The sequence below is a fragment of the Musca vetustissima genome, unplaced genomic scaffold (assembly GCF_032173495.1).
Source record: "Musca vetustissima isolate MV318-11 ecotype Yass unplaced genomic scaffold, APGP_CSIRO_Mvet_v1 utg130463, whole genome shotgun sequence".
Taxonomy (NCBI): domain Eukaryota; kingdom Metazoa; phylum Arthropoda; class Insecta; order Diptera; family Muscidae; genus Musca; species Musca vetustissima.
In genome coordinates, this window is record NW_026885699.1 from 47,211 (window position 1) to 62,854 (window position 15,644).

General features: G+C 29.7%; 1 protein-coding gene across 1 annotated transcript; it reads right to left on the reverse strand.

Annotated features, from left to right (window-relative positions):
• Positions 1–3,116: 3,116 nt before the first annotated feature.
• Positions 3,117–14,302, reverse strand: LOC133332964 (synaptotagmin 1; the record flags this gene model as incomplete). Its single annotated transcript, XM_061541328.1, has 3 exons — positions 3,117–3,498; positions 12,086–12,219; positions 14,188–14,302. Coding segments are annotated over 3 exons (456 nt in total), but the record flags the coding sequence as incomplete, so codon positions are not given.
• Positions 14,303–15,644: the final 1,342 nt, after the last annotated feature.

The window sequence follows — 15,644 nt, forward strand, 5'->3', positions numbered from 1 at the left end:
TTGGAATTCATATACTTCCATTTAAAAGTCATAAAATTCCATTTGAAATTCAAAGAATTCCATTTGAAATTCATAAGATTCCTTTTGAAATTCAAAGAATTTCATTTGAAATTAGAAGAATTTCATTTGAAATTCAAAGAATTTTATTTGAAATTCAAAGAATTTCATTTGAAATTCAAAGACTTTCATTTGAAATTCAAAGGCTTTCATTTGAAATGCAAAGAATTTCATTCAAAATTCAAGGGATTGCATTTGAAATTCATAACATTTGATTTGAAATACATAGCATTTCATTTCTTAATCATAATATTTAATTTTAAATTCGAAAAATTTCATTGGTATGAATTTGAAAAGAATTGTTACGAATTACAACTGAAATATTATGAATTACAAGTAAAATTTTATGAATTTCAAATTGAGTTCTCTGAATTGTAAATTATGTTCTTTGAAATTCAAATGAAGCTCTACAAATTCCAAATGGTAATAAAGAAAATCTACGAATTAGAAATGGAATGGAATGAATTACAGCTGAAATTAATTATGAATTGCAAATTTAGTTTTCGAATTAAAAAATGAAATTCTCGATTTGTAATTGAAATATTTTGAATAACATATGAAATAGATGTAGAAGTCGAAAAAATATATTGAAGATTGCTTATAAAAATCTATCACGATATACGCATTAATGTGAAGTAAACAGTAACATTCATAATCCTTCTTAGATATGACTCATTATTCTGCATTGGTACTTCGTATTTTGAAATTTTAAACATATATTCCGAAAACGGCTAACATCTGGAATTATCATGTGCTTACTTTGGAATCGTGGTAATTCTGAAAGTAATCTCACACCATTACCTTGTAATGAGTATGAACACGTAGATATTTTTCCCTATATGAGAAAAATTAAGGGCATTGTCGGTATACAGAATAAATTGTTCTTCAACTGATACAACTACTTATTTCTTGATGCCTGGTAATGCTGAAAGTAATCACAAATCATACTTTGTACTTTTATGTATGGACTATAGAGATTGCAAATCTTTTGTTATGAGTTCATGGGTTTACTGGAGCATTTAAAGCAACGATTATAATCGACAATAAAGAGGGAAGAGTTTTCTTTAAATCAATATTTCAAGGGACTTAAATTCTCATTACAGAATTTGTTGTAAGTTTTTGCAATTTTAAAAATAAAAAAAAAAATACTATGCAATCAAATGTACCTGAAATATTGCTTCGTTGAAGATCATTTAAATAGTGTTATAGAACCGCCTAATTTTCCAATTTTTTAGAGAGTCATTAGAGTAATTTTATTATCCATATTAATATTCTTCCTACAATTTGCGAGATAAGAAGCACATTCATACTCTAAGAGTTTAACCGACTACGAATCTTTCACTTTCCCTCTTTCTTTTTAGACAATGACAAGTTCGAAAAACATTTAAAAGAAATCTTTGTGTTAGTTTCTAGAATATGATACTGTTCAATTGAACATTGGTGAGTTTAGTTCCTGTGTTCATATTAGTGAATCTTTCAATTAAACTAATTAGCTTCTGAAAGAAACTCTATTAGGAGTCCTTGAAATCGAAAGAAGTGAAGGAATTTCCTTGAATAGTTCAGGTCATATAAAAAAGAAGTTATAGTTCAGTTTATTTCATGAAACTACTATTGATCCATCCGTCAATGTTCATGTCGTACATATTTCACCACATAGTTCTACGATCGATCAAATACTATGAAGCGTTCATTTTTATTTTTGTTTGTTTTTAATCTCTGAGAAATATGGGCAATGAACATCACCACCATTTATTGTTCTCTATTTATAATCAAATTTGTGATAATTGAATTTAAAGTGAACAAAAATGAACCATGTAGAATAAAACGCTCTACTTAGGAAACCGTTGAATGGAATTTATTTGTTTGTGAAATAAACTCTATTAAGTGTCATTTAAATCGAAATAAGTGAAAGACTTCTCCTGAATAGTTCAGGTCATTTAAAAAATGACATATAGTTCAGCTCATTTGATGGAACTAGTTAATGGTTCACTATTTAGTTCATTGATCAATGGAATGGAAAAGGGAAATAAATGGATGAATAAACTAATATTATATAAATTTATGTTATTAGCTTATTATCAAGTTCTGCATTTTAGTTTAAGAATAATTGAAAATTCGGAAAATAATGTCAGGGGATATACGAATTAATCAGTTTTGGATTTTTTTTTTAGAAATTATTAAAATTAATATTAAACAAATTACCCATCCCTTCGGCTACTGTTATAATTTATATACGATTTCATTATTATGTATGTATATATATGATATTGATTGTATTTTTGTTGTTATATATAATTTGTTTATATGTATATGGTATGGCCTTGCTTTTGTATCATTTTTTGTCTTTGGAAAATTTTAACTATTTTATTTATTTTTTTTTTACTTTTTTCTTTGGTTTTCTTTGTGTTGTTATTTTTCTTTCTTTTCTTTCTATATATATATATATGTATACGGTAGTGAGGGGGGTGTGGTGGTGATTAATGTTGTGTGAGGTTAATAGGAGATTTTGTTGCAATTTAACATAAATTATTTATATATACTTTTGTTGTTGTTTAGTTTGTTTGTTTTTTTTTTTATAAATAAAATCATAAATTTTTGGTTTTAACTACAGTAGACAGTGATAATGATGATTTGTTCGTTTCTTTGTTTGGTTTTCTCCTTTGTTTTTGTCTTATATGATTAGTTGTTGTTGTATTTTATTGATGGCGGCTGAGGCTTGTTTGATGCAAATTTTCCTTTTCCTTTTTGTTGTTGTTGTAGTATTATTTGTTGTTGAAGGCGAAAATGTCACTTTTTTGATATCCTTGAAATAGAAAAGAATGCAAATTTTTAGCAACATTTTTCTAAATCGCAGAATGGCAAATTAATTCTTTTACACTTACAAATATTCACCAACCTTTTTGTTGTTGTTTATTTTATTGGTTATTATTTTTTCAATGAGATCTTCATAATAAAAATGCTTACTTTTTTGTTGTAGTTCATTTGTTTTTTGTTCTTGTTTTGTAGACATTATGCTGGCTGGCATATTTGCAATTTCTTATGGGATTCTTTTCTTTTTTGGTTTTTTAATTTGCATTTTGTTATGTTGCTATGGTTGTTGTTGCATTTTCGAATGATGATATATGACTTGACTGACTGACTGACAGACCGACTGATCGATCGATCGACTAACGATTTCAGCTGCTGGTTATGAGTGATGATGGATTAGTACGTATCCCATTATGTCTTTGCAATTTACTTCATATTCTTCAGAATTTCATCTGTCTCCTCAGGATCTTTGAGGGTATGCCATTGGGCTATGGGTCGTCGTGGTGAAGCCAACATATCGGACCAATGTCTTAGCTCAGTGCCGGTTGCCATGCATCCCAATATACAGCGTCCAATGGGCTCAGAAGTACCGATACGATCGTAATCCACAACAGTAATAACCAGACAGATTTTCTTATGGAACAATGTGGACAGAGCACATGATGACATCGATGATGATGGTGGTGATGATTAGGAGGCGGCGCATAATAGAAAAAAATGCACACACACACACGCCACGAAGGGAAGATAAAAGAAAACATAAACAAAAGTAAATATTAATTATTATTCTTATAAGAAAAAAGTGTTAATTATTATTTTTTGTATTTGTATTAGTTAGTTGTAGAAGTTATGTTATTTTTAAGAGGTTTCATTCATGGAATTCTCTGTGTTGTCGGAGTCGAAAGAAGAAGAAGTTTTATTTGTTAATACTCTGTCAAGAGTGTTGATTATTGACCTGGATGGTTTAAAATTCTCTTTTTTGTTTGATTGGGAAAATAATGTAGAATTATTAACGAGTCGCAGTTGTGTAAAGTTTAGTGAAGGATTTTTTTTGTAGAAGTTACATTTAAAAGGTTAATAACTAATTAATATATTTAATATTTGTATTTTTTGTTTTTGGTTTTGTTTCGTTGGTGTTATACATACTCGGGATCTGGTGCCAAAATGTTATTTAGTTTTATGTTATATATAGAAAACACTTAATAGTTATTATATAATAGTTATGTTTATAAATATTCACATACATATGTACAAAAAACCGAAAAATTTGATGTTAATTTTTTAAATAATAAAAAATGCAAAAAAAATGAATCCACAAAAAAAGAAAACTACAAATTTTTGGAGCACAGATAAAAACAGTCATCTATTGAGAAAACGATAACTAAGTTTTTGTATAGGAATATGCCTTAGGAATCGAAAAAGGCGACTGGCGACCGAATAATCTAAAATTTAACTGTTGCCTTCGACTACATATTTGTAGAGGATCTTCTAAGAATGAGAATATTGTTGAAAACACATCGAAAACCTTGTGAACGTCTCTTACATAGATAGAACATCATCTATCTTTACATTGATTGGATACTCTTTGTTAAAATACTCTTAATGAGGGTGTATAGAAGACCTAAGGTATCGTTTGTAGATTCATAGGATAAAGGTATTTTATGCTTGGAATATATTTTAAGATATCTTCTACCAATATAAATTAATTTTTTATAGAATACTTTTTCGGTGGTCTTTCAAAATTATAAGACCATTCAACAAATCTTCAGGAAGTTTTTATAGACGAACTATTATAAATGGTCTTCTATTTTTATAGGAGTCCTCATAAGTCATCATCAAGACTATAGAAGGAGCTAGCGAGTTTAAAAAATACGATATTTTAAAAGGGCCTCTATAAACAACAATTGGTCTCCTTTCAATATTTAAGAAGGTGAATAGAATATCACTCAACATATTTTCACTCAAATATTTCTACATATAGATAATCCTTCAAGTTGTTTAATTTTATAAATTTGGAGAACCTTTAAGATGTCCTCTACGTACAGAAGACCCTTCAAGACAGTAGCTCTGTATAAAAATGAAGTATTCCAATATCGAAGACCCATTAAGAGGTCATCTAAAGACACAAAAGTTGTTAATTCCATGAGTGACGTTGGGGGTGATAGGTACCAGGCAACGGCTCTGATTGGCTTGAACTTAGCAAAGCCCAAGGTTATCTAGGTTCCTCTTTCATATCAATTGTGGATACTGACCGATGTCACCTGGGGTAGCTACTTTCGCCACCCGTTGAAATAGTGAGGTGATACGTGCCACGAGTTCACCCATAATAACTATAAAAAATGGGTTGAGGCGTCGGGTTAGTTGCCCACACGTCGGGTTAGTTGCCCACACTCCTAGTATGCAAAAAACATAATGTTGACGACCCCCGCAAACGTATAAAGAACCATGATCTGCGAATCTCTACTTGAGACGTGCGCACGCTGTACAGAGCTGCACTCAAGAAGTACAATGTCGACATTACTGCCTTACAGGAAATACGGTGGAAAGGGACAGGCGTAAGTAAATCCCATGATTATGCACTGTATTATAGCCATGAAACGAGACATGAATTTAGCTGCAGATTTATGGTTAACAGGAGAGTATAAGACCTCGTCTGCAGATTCACTTCAGTAGATTAGCGAATTGCTATAATCCTTATAAAAGCGAAGTTCTTCTACATCAGTCTCATTTCCCACCCATGCTCCGACTGAAGACAAAGATGAGCAGACCACTAGCGCCTAGAAACTGCATATGACCGCTGCCATGGCCATGACATTAAAATTCTACAAGAAAGATTTTAATGCAAAAATTGGAAGGGAAAATATTTTTGGCTTTACCATCGGAAAATTAGGCCTTCATGACGAAACATTCGACAATGGCATGAGGTTGAATTACTTCGTAGCTGCAAAAACATTGTAATTAGCAGGAAGGAATTCATCCAGTGTTTTAGACGTTCAATCTATCCGAGGGGCGAATATGAAAGATGAACAAGGAACCCTGGTGACAGATACAGACAGCGTGTAGGAGATTTGGAAGGAGAATTTTGCTAAGCTTCTGGTATCAAATAGTGGCCTTTCAAAAGAAAAATTCTGACAAAAGGTCTACGGAACGATCTGCGTTGACGGTGAATATTGGCGTCGAATGAACTACGAGCTATACCATCTATACACGGACATCGACTTAGTTAGGCGTATCGAGCTGCAGCGACTACGGTGGCTAATCCATGTTGCTCGAATTGATGATGATGCTCCAGTTCAAACAGCATTTAAAAGCGATCCTACTGATGGTACACGCAGAAGGGGAAGGCCACGAATTCGATGGAAAGATCAAAGATGACATGTAATAGCTTGATCTTTCAAATTGGAAAACTGTGCACAAAATCGACGCGCCTGGATTTTTTTTCAAGAGGTCATCTGTAGAGATGTTCTTTGAAGGGATCTTCTTTATCTAAAAGGCCCTTCAAGAAGTCTTCTAATATAAAAACTAGAACTTCTCATATATATATATATAAGTAGGGTTTTCAAGAGGTATTCTATTAATAGTATCATTATATTATTAAAGAGTTTTCCTATAAATAAAACCCATTATAGGGTCTTCTTGTCATTTAAAAATGTTTATGCCCTAGACAACTAAGTTATTAGGGTATGATTTTATAAAAAAAAAATTAAAAATCCAATCCTAATTTGTAGTTGTTTTGATTTTGGATTCATTTGTTTGTTTTTATATATAAATAATTAAATTATAGTAATAATAATCATATATTTAAATAATAAAAAGTTATGTTTTTGTTAAATGAAAAAAATATTCAAAAATTAAAAAAATATGGTAAGCAAAAAATTGGCTACAATATAACAAATGTTTTTTTTTATAAAACAGCCAAGTTTATTTTATTGTTGTTGTCATTGTTGATGAGTGTTGCTTGGCCAAGCAAGCAACAACATACAAACATACGTGAGTCTTATACATACACATAACCATTGGGTTTATTGATCTTTGTGTGTATCATTTAAGATGTGTTCGGTTGGGTTTTTATATTTAAAGAGTGAATGGACGGACCTTTTTGCTAGGAAGTGGGAGTGGCAGTGGGGGGTTACACTAAATATTGCAACTAAGGCAGCTAAGGTTGTGACGGATTTATAGTGAGTTTTTTCTTGTTCTGGGTGATTTCCTTCATTGGAGTTTAAAACATGCAATTGATTTCTTTTTTGTGGGTTTAAGTTTACATTTGTGGTGTGAGTGGGAGGAGTGGTTTTTTTTGTTATGGCTATTAGAACGGCTTGTTTTTAAGAAAAAAAGCGGATCTATTTTGAAGCTGGTGCCTTAGTAGTGGAATGTGGGAGGTGGGTGGTATGTAAATGTTTTTGAATTTTATTTTTCTCTCACATGTTATTGAATGTGTGTAATGTAATGTTGTAATGGTTTAATTTATGTTTTCATAAAGTTTTTTTGCTTTTTTATTTAAATGAACAATTTTCTTTATTTTGGGGGGAGGAGATTTTTTAGATTCTTCTTCTTTTTTTGCATAGCCAATTTTTTGGGAATGGCAAAGAACATTGTTCATTAAATACTGGTAAACGAAAATGTATAATATTCAATCCTAAATTTTTGTTCGCAGGATTAACCAAGGGGGTTTTTGGTGGGGGGCTTTTTTACACTCCTAAATCAGATACTGAGCCTATTTTTTTGGAGGGACCAGGGTCATAGCCATAAAGGCTAGGTTATATTTTTGGGATCTGGATATTTACACCAGATCAGATTTCGTTTATTTCAAGACCGGGGCGAAGGGAACCAGCATTGGAACTGGCATTACTCGTTGTTCTTTTTGTCGTTGTTCAAAGAATAAATGTGATTCATGTTGTTGTTGGTGGTAGTGATGGTGTTCTTAGTTGTTGTTCTTGTTTAGCTGTTGTTCTTGTTTGGTGGCAATTAGATAGTGTTGACGGTGTTTTGCATGTTTTTTTATTTTATTGGCTTGTTTGTTTGTTTTGTATCAAATCAGAAGACAGTGTCAAAACAACGAACCCTGGGGGCGTGTTTTTTTTTGTTTTTAAGACGCTGTTGTGGGTCCAGTTATGGAAAAATGCCCACATATCATTGTTGAGGTCTCGTTAAATTATTTCTGAAGTGTTTTTCTTTGGCAATCAAAAAACGAAACTCCAAAACTAAGGCAACGAGTGTATTTGTTTTTGTTGTTCTTGGTAGTGTTCTACTATTAGCATTTTCAGCTATGAGAAGGGGTTTGAACATTGTCATTGTTTTGTTGTTGTTGTTATTGTTAATAGTGTATGCTCTGTGTGGCATTTGAGAAAAAAGCAACATAATTTTTCTTGTTGTTTTTGTTTTTTACATATTTCTACATAACGTGTAGTGTTTTGCTACTACAAAACAAAAAATTTATTTAAATGCAATTTATTTGCTGCGTTTTTGTTGTTGGTATTTTTGTTGTTATTGGATAGGTCATTTTGTTTTAGGGGGTTGGTGGGAAGGTACTAAACAATTTTTATAGGGATTTTTTTTTTTAATTTTTGAAATTTTGTCTTTACTGCTGTTTGTTTTTTGGTTATATTTTTGTTGGCAAATCATAATTAACCGAAACACACAAATAATTATTATAACGCCATAATTATTGAACACAAAAGAAACGTTTTAAAGCACATCAATTCCAAAAAACTACAATTAATAATTAACGGAATTATTTTTTTAAAGCTCAACACAATTTAAACAAAAATCAAAATCTTATTATTTTTTTAAGTCGCATTTAATTTTTATATTTTTACAGAGCCATTAGACAGTGTTGCAACAATTTGCTATTGGTTTCAAAATTGTATGTTGAAAATATAATATTATGACAATAGTGAAAGTTTTTAGATGAGAAACAGTTTCCTTGGAAACAGTTTTTCCAAGCGGAACTAATATCTTTAAGATTTATGGGTCGATTACGGATAGTTTTGTGGCGTTGCCAGTTGTCAAATTTGAATTATGGATGGCAACTGTTGTCAACTTCAGTTACATAAAATACAATTTTTCGGCAACCATTTATTGCTGGTTGTCGTTTAGTCGTGTTTAGCAATAAGAAAACAAATTTGTATGGAAATCGTGAATACTGTATAATTTTCTGTATTGTAATTCCGAATTCGACCTCTATTCCTACATCTAATATCAAGTTTATTAAAATTTTGAAACACTCACATACTCACTAATTTCCGAAATATCTTTCTTATGTCCATTATGCAGATTCAACGGTAGTCAGAATTCCAATTGCATTACTTAGCAAATACCTACAGCATTTCAGCACTTTTCGAACACATACGTACCCAAGACTACCTTCACTAAATTTTGTATCCGTCAGTGACCCAAATTCCTAAATTCCGTTACCCAAATCCAATTTTTCTAAATTAGTTGGTGCACTATCACTATAACTCAATCCTACACTTCAACCGTAATCTAAATTACATATCTCAGAATTCCAGCTCTATCCATTCATCCAAATTCAAATTATGCCAAATTTAGTACATTTAGTACTTTCTATATTCATATGTAATGCCATGTTCTGACGGGTATTCGAACAACGTAGTTCGCTCTCAGAATTACATACATGAATTAAACCGTTCATACAACACTATTCTTAATTTATGTCATCAGAGTTTTTTATTTCAAACTTTTTGTTTCTTGTTTTACACCCAAGTTGTACCATATTTGCGTGAACCGCCTATGGATCTAAATAGAAAAATTAATTAAATCATTTTCAATTTTACTGAATAAGTTTGAAAATTTAATAAATATTTTCAAACTTTCAAAATTTATTTATTTTCGATAAATGCTCTCAATTGTTAGGGATGGGACTAATTTCTTGGTTATTCAGAGAGTGATTCGAATTGAACAACGTACAAAAGTCGGTGTTCGCTCAGACAATTTTTTATGGGAAACTAAGTAATTACCTCATAATTAAAGGTCGAACAACGAATGAGAGAGCGAACAACGCTCGTCTGTACATGGCATAAGAATTTCTAAAGCTACACTGTAGCAGGAAACTTAATTCCACTAAAGTCCAAATTGTTAAATTACCTCAATCCTGCTTTAAAATAGTAATCGTAAGTTCAAATTTAAGAATTCCAGCTCTATCTGCTGACCAAAATTGAAATTGTACCAGATTCTGTGCTTTTCGCATCCATATTTCAAAACTAAATTAATCCTACAGTCCGACAGTTATCTTAGTTGCAGGAGTATAGTTCTACATATACACTAAAGTTAAAATTGCACCTATACTTCCATATCTCAATTCTACACTCCAACAGCAACCATTATTCCCAATTTTAGGTTTTTAGCTCTCTCCGTTCACCCAAATCCAAATTTTACCAAATCTAGTGCCGTTAAGTACTTTTCGTACACATTAAAATCGAATTTCCAAATCTGACTATATAGCTTAATCCTCAACAATAATCCTTATCACCCAAAATCCAAATTGTACTAAATTTGGTACCATTTAGTATTTTTCGTACCCATAATATGAATTTCTAAGCTATCTCAATCCTGCAATCTAACAGTAATTTGAATTCCAATTTCACGACTCCAGCTATATCTGTTCACATAAGTTTATGTACCATTTAATTTAAATTTAGTATCATTAGGTACTACCTCAATCCTGTAATACAATAGTAATCCTAATTGCTATTCCATATCTACACGCTCAACTAAATGCGAATAATGTCAAATTTGGTTTCATTTGGTATCATGTATTCTATACAAAATTTCTAGCTATTTATGTTCAATATAAATTCAATTAGAACTAATTTTAGTTAATTTTAGTACATTTCGTACACCTTTAGGTCGAATTTCCAAAAAATCATTTGTATCCTTTCTAATTTTCCATCGGTGACCCAAATTTCAGAATTCTTGCTCTTCCCATTTGTCTAATACAAAGGGTGCCATATGTAGTACATTTTAGTACTTTTCGTAACCTTCTAGTTCGAATTTCAAAAAACCTAGGGCTATCTCACGCCTACATACCAACAGCAACCCACACTCAAAATATTAAACTTTTAGCTTCAGCTGTTTCGTCTGGGCGATGCTGTTAGTCTCTCACTTACTTATCACTAAGCTATTTTAAATATTAAGATAAGGGCTATCAAAGCTTTGAGCTTTTATCGGATATCACAGATCTAATCATGAGTTGTTAATCATATTTTTAAAGACTTATCACATCTACATGCCAGATTTGTAAAAATATATTTTTTACGAACTGCAATATTTTAAAGAACTTTTGCGACATTTTACTTCGAGTTTTTAACAATATTTTTAAGGACTAAAGATCTATGTTTCAATATTTAATATTTGTAATTAATACAAATTTAATTTCCGTAAGGAGGAAACATACCAATAATATAGCACATTTAATCACTGTCTATTGCCTTTGTAACATTTAACAATATAACAAAAAATAAATAAAAATTATATATCACAAAAAAATTACACAAAATTTGTATAAAACAAATAATAATAAACCATTGATTTGTTATTGTTTCTATTTTTTTGTTTGGTAAAGCACAACATTTAAACATCAAAACATCAATTTTACTAATTTATCAGTTTTTGGTTTTTGTGTCTGAGTTATTTTTGTAGGGAATTGTTGTTGTTGTTCTTGCATTTTTTTTACACATTCAAGGAATTTGTTGTTTTTTCTTTTGTTTGCGGTCCGTTCCTATACAGTGGAAAACTCCATGTCTGGTGTTTCGTTGGATTGGTGGAAAATAATACCAAAATATGAACACTGTGTGTGTTGGAGGGGGACTCGGGGGGTTGACAGAAACAATTGAACATTTCAATTCAACAAAATAAATGTGGTTAAAGAACATTCCATTTGGATATCAAAGACAGAAGTATATTTAGAGAGAGATAGAGAGGGGGAGACAGACAGACAGAGAGAGAGAGAAACAGATCGTGACACAATAGCAGTGAGTTGAGACAGAGCTTTGTATAGATATATATTTGTATGTATATTTAACATAGGCCTATTTTGGGGGGATCAAGGGGGGATAAGTTAGTCTTTTCTTTCTTTTGTTGTTGTTTTTAGGTGGGGGGTTTTGGTTAGGTGGTTGTGGGTAGTTTTTTTTTTTAATTTTTGATTGGTTGTAGTTGTTGTTTTTTTTGTTATTATAGGATAGTATAATACATTCTCGCATACTTGTATTTGTTCAAATGGTACTTCAAATGAGAACGACTCATTATAATAGGGGTTGAGGGTGCATTTTTTGATACTTGTCTTCTTCTTTTTCAAACGTTTTCCATTTTGCATAATGGCAATTTTCACATATGGATCTATAAAAGAAAAACAGAAATAAATAAAGAAAGAAAGAGAAAATAATAAAATATTCCATATTTGTTGTTGTTTTTGTTTTTTTCTTGCAATTTTTTTGCTTTGTTTTAGTTTTGGCCAAAGAACACATAATTTTTTGTTTTTGTTAATCATCGTTATACATTTAAGGCAATATTGTTTACTAGTATTTTTAATGGATTATATTTTTTGGATAAATAATTTGTTTTTAAAAAGAAAATATTTATTTTTTTTCACAAAAATTTTAACCAACACAAAATTTTTTATAATATATAATTGGAAACACAAATTATTGTAGATATATATTTGAATATATATGGAGTTAATAATAATTTCAAATTAATTAAAACAAAGAGGAACATCAATAAGAAACTCAAAACAAGTTCAAAGTTTATTTATAACAAAAACACAAAGAAAAAAAGAAGTCCAATTGAGTTTAAAAGTTACTTTTTATTTTTGGAAAAACCACAAAACATAAAAATTTACCAAAAACGCAAGGTATTTTTTTTTTTAATTATTTTCTCTCAAATTGTTTGTTTGTAAAAGCCTAGAAGATCTTATTTGTTTTGTTCTCATTTCGCTGAGAAGAGATATTTTTTGAGGCAACTTGGGGTTTATTTTGGCAAAAGCAGCAGAACACAATCAAGGCTTAAAAAATACAATACATATATGAATCAAATGCAACTACATAGATATTTATATATGGTAAATACATACTATTATAAGGGGTGGTTGGGGGAAAATGAAATTATTTTTCTAAAAGCATAAATAAGCTAGGAAATTTAAAAACTTTTATTGCAGCTTAGGTTTTTAAAAATCCATTTTAAATATGTCGTTTATATATTGGGAAAATATATTTTTTCAATTTAACATTTTTTTATTTTAAGTTGCCATCAAAAAATATCATTACGATTGTTATTGGAATGATAAGATAAAAAAAGTTATGCTTGATAATAAGAATAATTATTAATATACAGACAAGGACAAAATTCTTAGGCTTTAAAGAAAGTTTGAAAAAACGTTATGTAAATAAAATGAAAGCTTTTTTGTTTTTGTTTTTTTTTGGATCGTAATTTGATTTTTGTTATGATTCATAAGTAATCATCATTAGCATTAGAAAGCTTAAAAGTAAATTGATTTTTTGTTTTGTTTTAGAAAAAAATTGTAGCAAAATTTGAATTTAATAAAAAACTATACTAAAGAAATAATAAATAAAATTAAATATATTTTTTATTAACAAGAAGACACTGTGATATTTATAGAAATATTTTTTTTCTAATATTTTTTATACTTCGATAGAGATGTAGTTTAAGGACTCCAGAAGTTAAAAGCCTGTTTTGAATTAATTTTTTAATTACTATCAGAGATCATACTAGTTTTTTTATTTTAAAAAAAATATATTTAAGAAGAGATTGAATCTTGAATTTCCAGGCACATTTATGAGGATTATCATTATCAGGACTCAATATTTTGAAGGATTTTCAGAGATATCAGAACGAACGTGTTGATATTTTCCAGATTAGAACTATCGAGTTATATTAATTTGTTATGATTTAATTTTATAATACTCATTAATATTTAACATGTGTTTTCTTTTCGTATATCTATTGTTTCTCGTTTAAAAAATATTTCCCAATAATTATAATGAATATAAGAATCAATCAATTTCCCAAACCATCACAGTGACTTCTTTTTTATTTCAATTTCATATAAATATTTTTAAAATCAACAAATAAAAAACATACTGTTATAGAGCAATATAATATATATATATATATATATATATATTTAATATTGTATACCAATATTATATTGCCCTTTCAAAAAAACACATCGAATGCTACAAAACATACACACACATACAAACATATGCAAAATTAAAATAATTGAAAGCCATCAAACACACACAATAATAAGAACATTAAAAAAATTGGCTTCCAAATTTGTATTACCAGACAATCCACCAACGTCCATTTTCTTCAGATTCTTAGCCTCCAAGATGACGACAGTTAGCTTGCCGGCCGTCGGTACATAACGCAGTGAGAAGCAAATGTCACCAAGCTTTTCCTATAATTTGTATAATTTAATTTTTTGTTTGTGGAAAAAAGAAAAGAGAAGATATTAAAAATAGAATTAGCAAGATTATACTTCATATATTTGATTGTATGTCATTGTGTCAAACATAAAACAATAATTTTTTTATAAACAAAAAATAAACATAGACATATACAACATTATTGTAATTTGATGTTACTACACAAGACTTGTTTTGTTGTTGTTATTGTTATTTCTGTTGCTTTGCTTTGTTGTTTTGCCATTGACAAACATTTATTGTATATTCTTGTAGAGTTATTATTTTTTCTGTTGTTGGTAGATGGCGTAAAAATTGGACACATGTCTAGTCGATAGTTCAAAAGTACTTATATATTTGAAAGCATGTCGTATTGATCGATATTAAATCTGTTTGATAAATACATGTTTACAAACAATTTAAATGCTGTGTTCTTACAAATGCTGGTCAGTGTGGTTATAAAACGAAAGACTTAAGACACGAACTTGATTTTCTCTTATCAGAGAGGACAAAGCTGCTTTTATATTTAAGAAATACACCTGAACTCAAATATCAATTCCTGAACATGATTAAGGTGACTTATATGCTGTGGAATTGTCATTTAAGAGTGAGTGGATTTAGCAGTCAAAAAGTGTTCCAGCTCTTCTAAGAGTGAGATGTTTATAACAAACGGATTTAATATCGTTAACTAATAATTCCAAAAACGTAAGCTGTTGCATTTTTTGTTTGTTTAGATAACACCAATAACAATTAGAATGGGGTAGTTTACGATACAAATACGTAGTTTTATATACTTCTTAATATAATTATTTGTATTAGAACACAAACAACATAACCATTACCAGTTATAATGAATAATAAATAATTTATGTAAAACAATAAAATTTCAAAAGGGTGATTCGTGTTGCCCTACACCACTATAAATTACACATATTTAAAATAGATTTTCAAAATATTTTAACGACTTTTTTATTTATTTTTCCTAGATATTAATATTGAAAATATAGATAACAAGAAGAAAAACAAGAAGAAGAAGACAATACTCTATATGTAACACTTTAGTGATTCCAAAAACCCATAATATTTCGTATTTTCCAAAAAATATAAGCAAGTTTTTCTATTATACGCCGGATACTTTTCTATTGACCTATTACCTTTTCAAATTACTTTTTACGTTGTCTGAAACCATTTTTGGAATATATTATATGCTGTCTTCAATTTAAAGTATTTTTTATGAGAATAATACGACTCCAAGTCTTGCTCATTAGAAACAAAATTATATATTTAATATTTTTTCTACTTTCATCATTAGTTAAAATAGTGAGCTGATATGTGCCG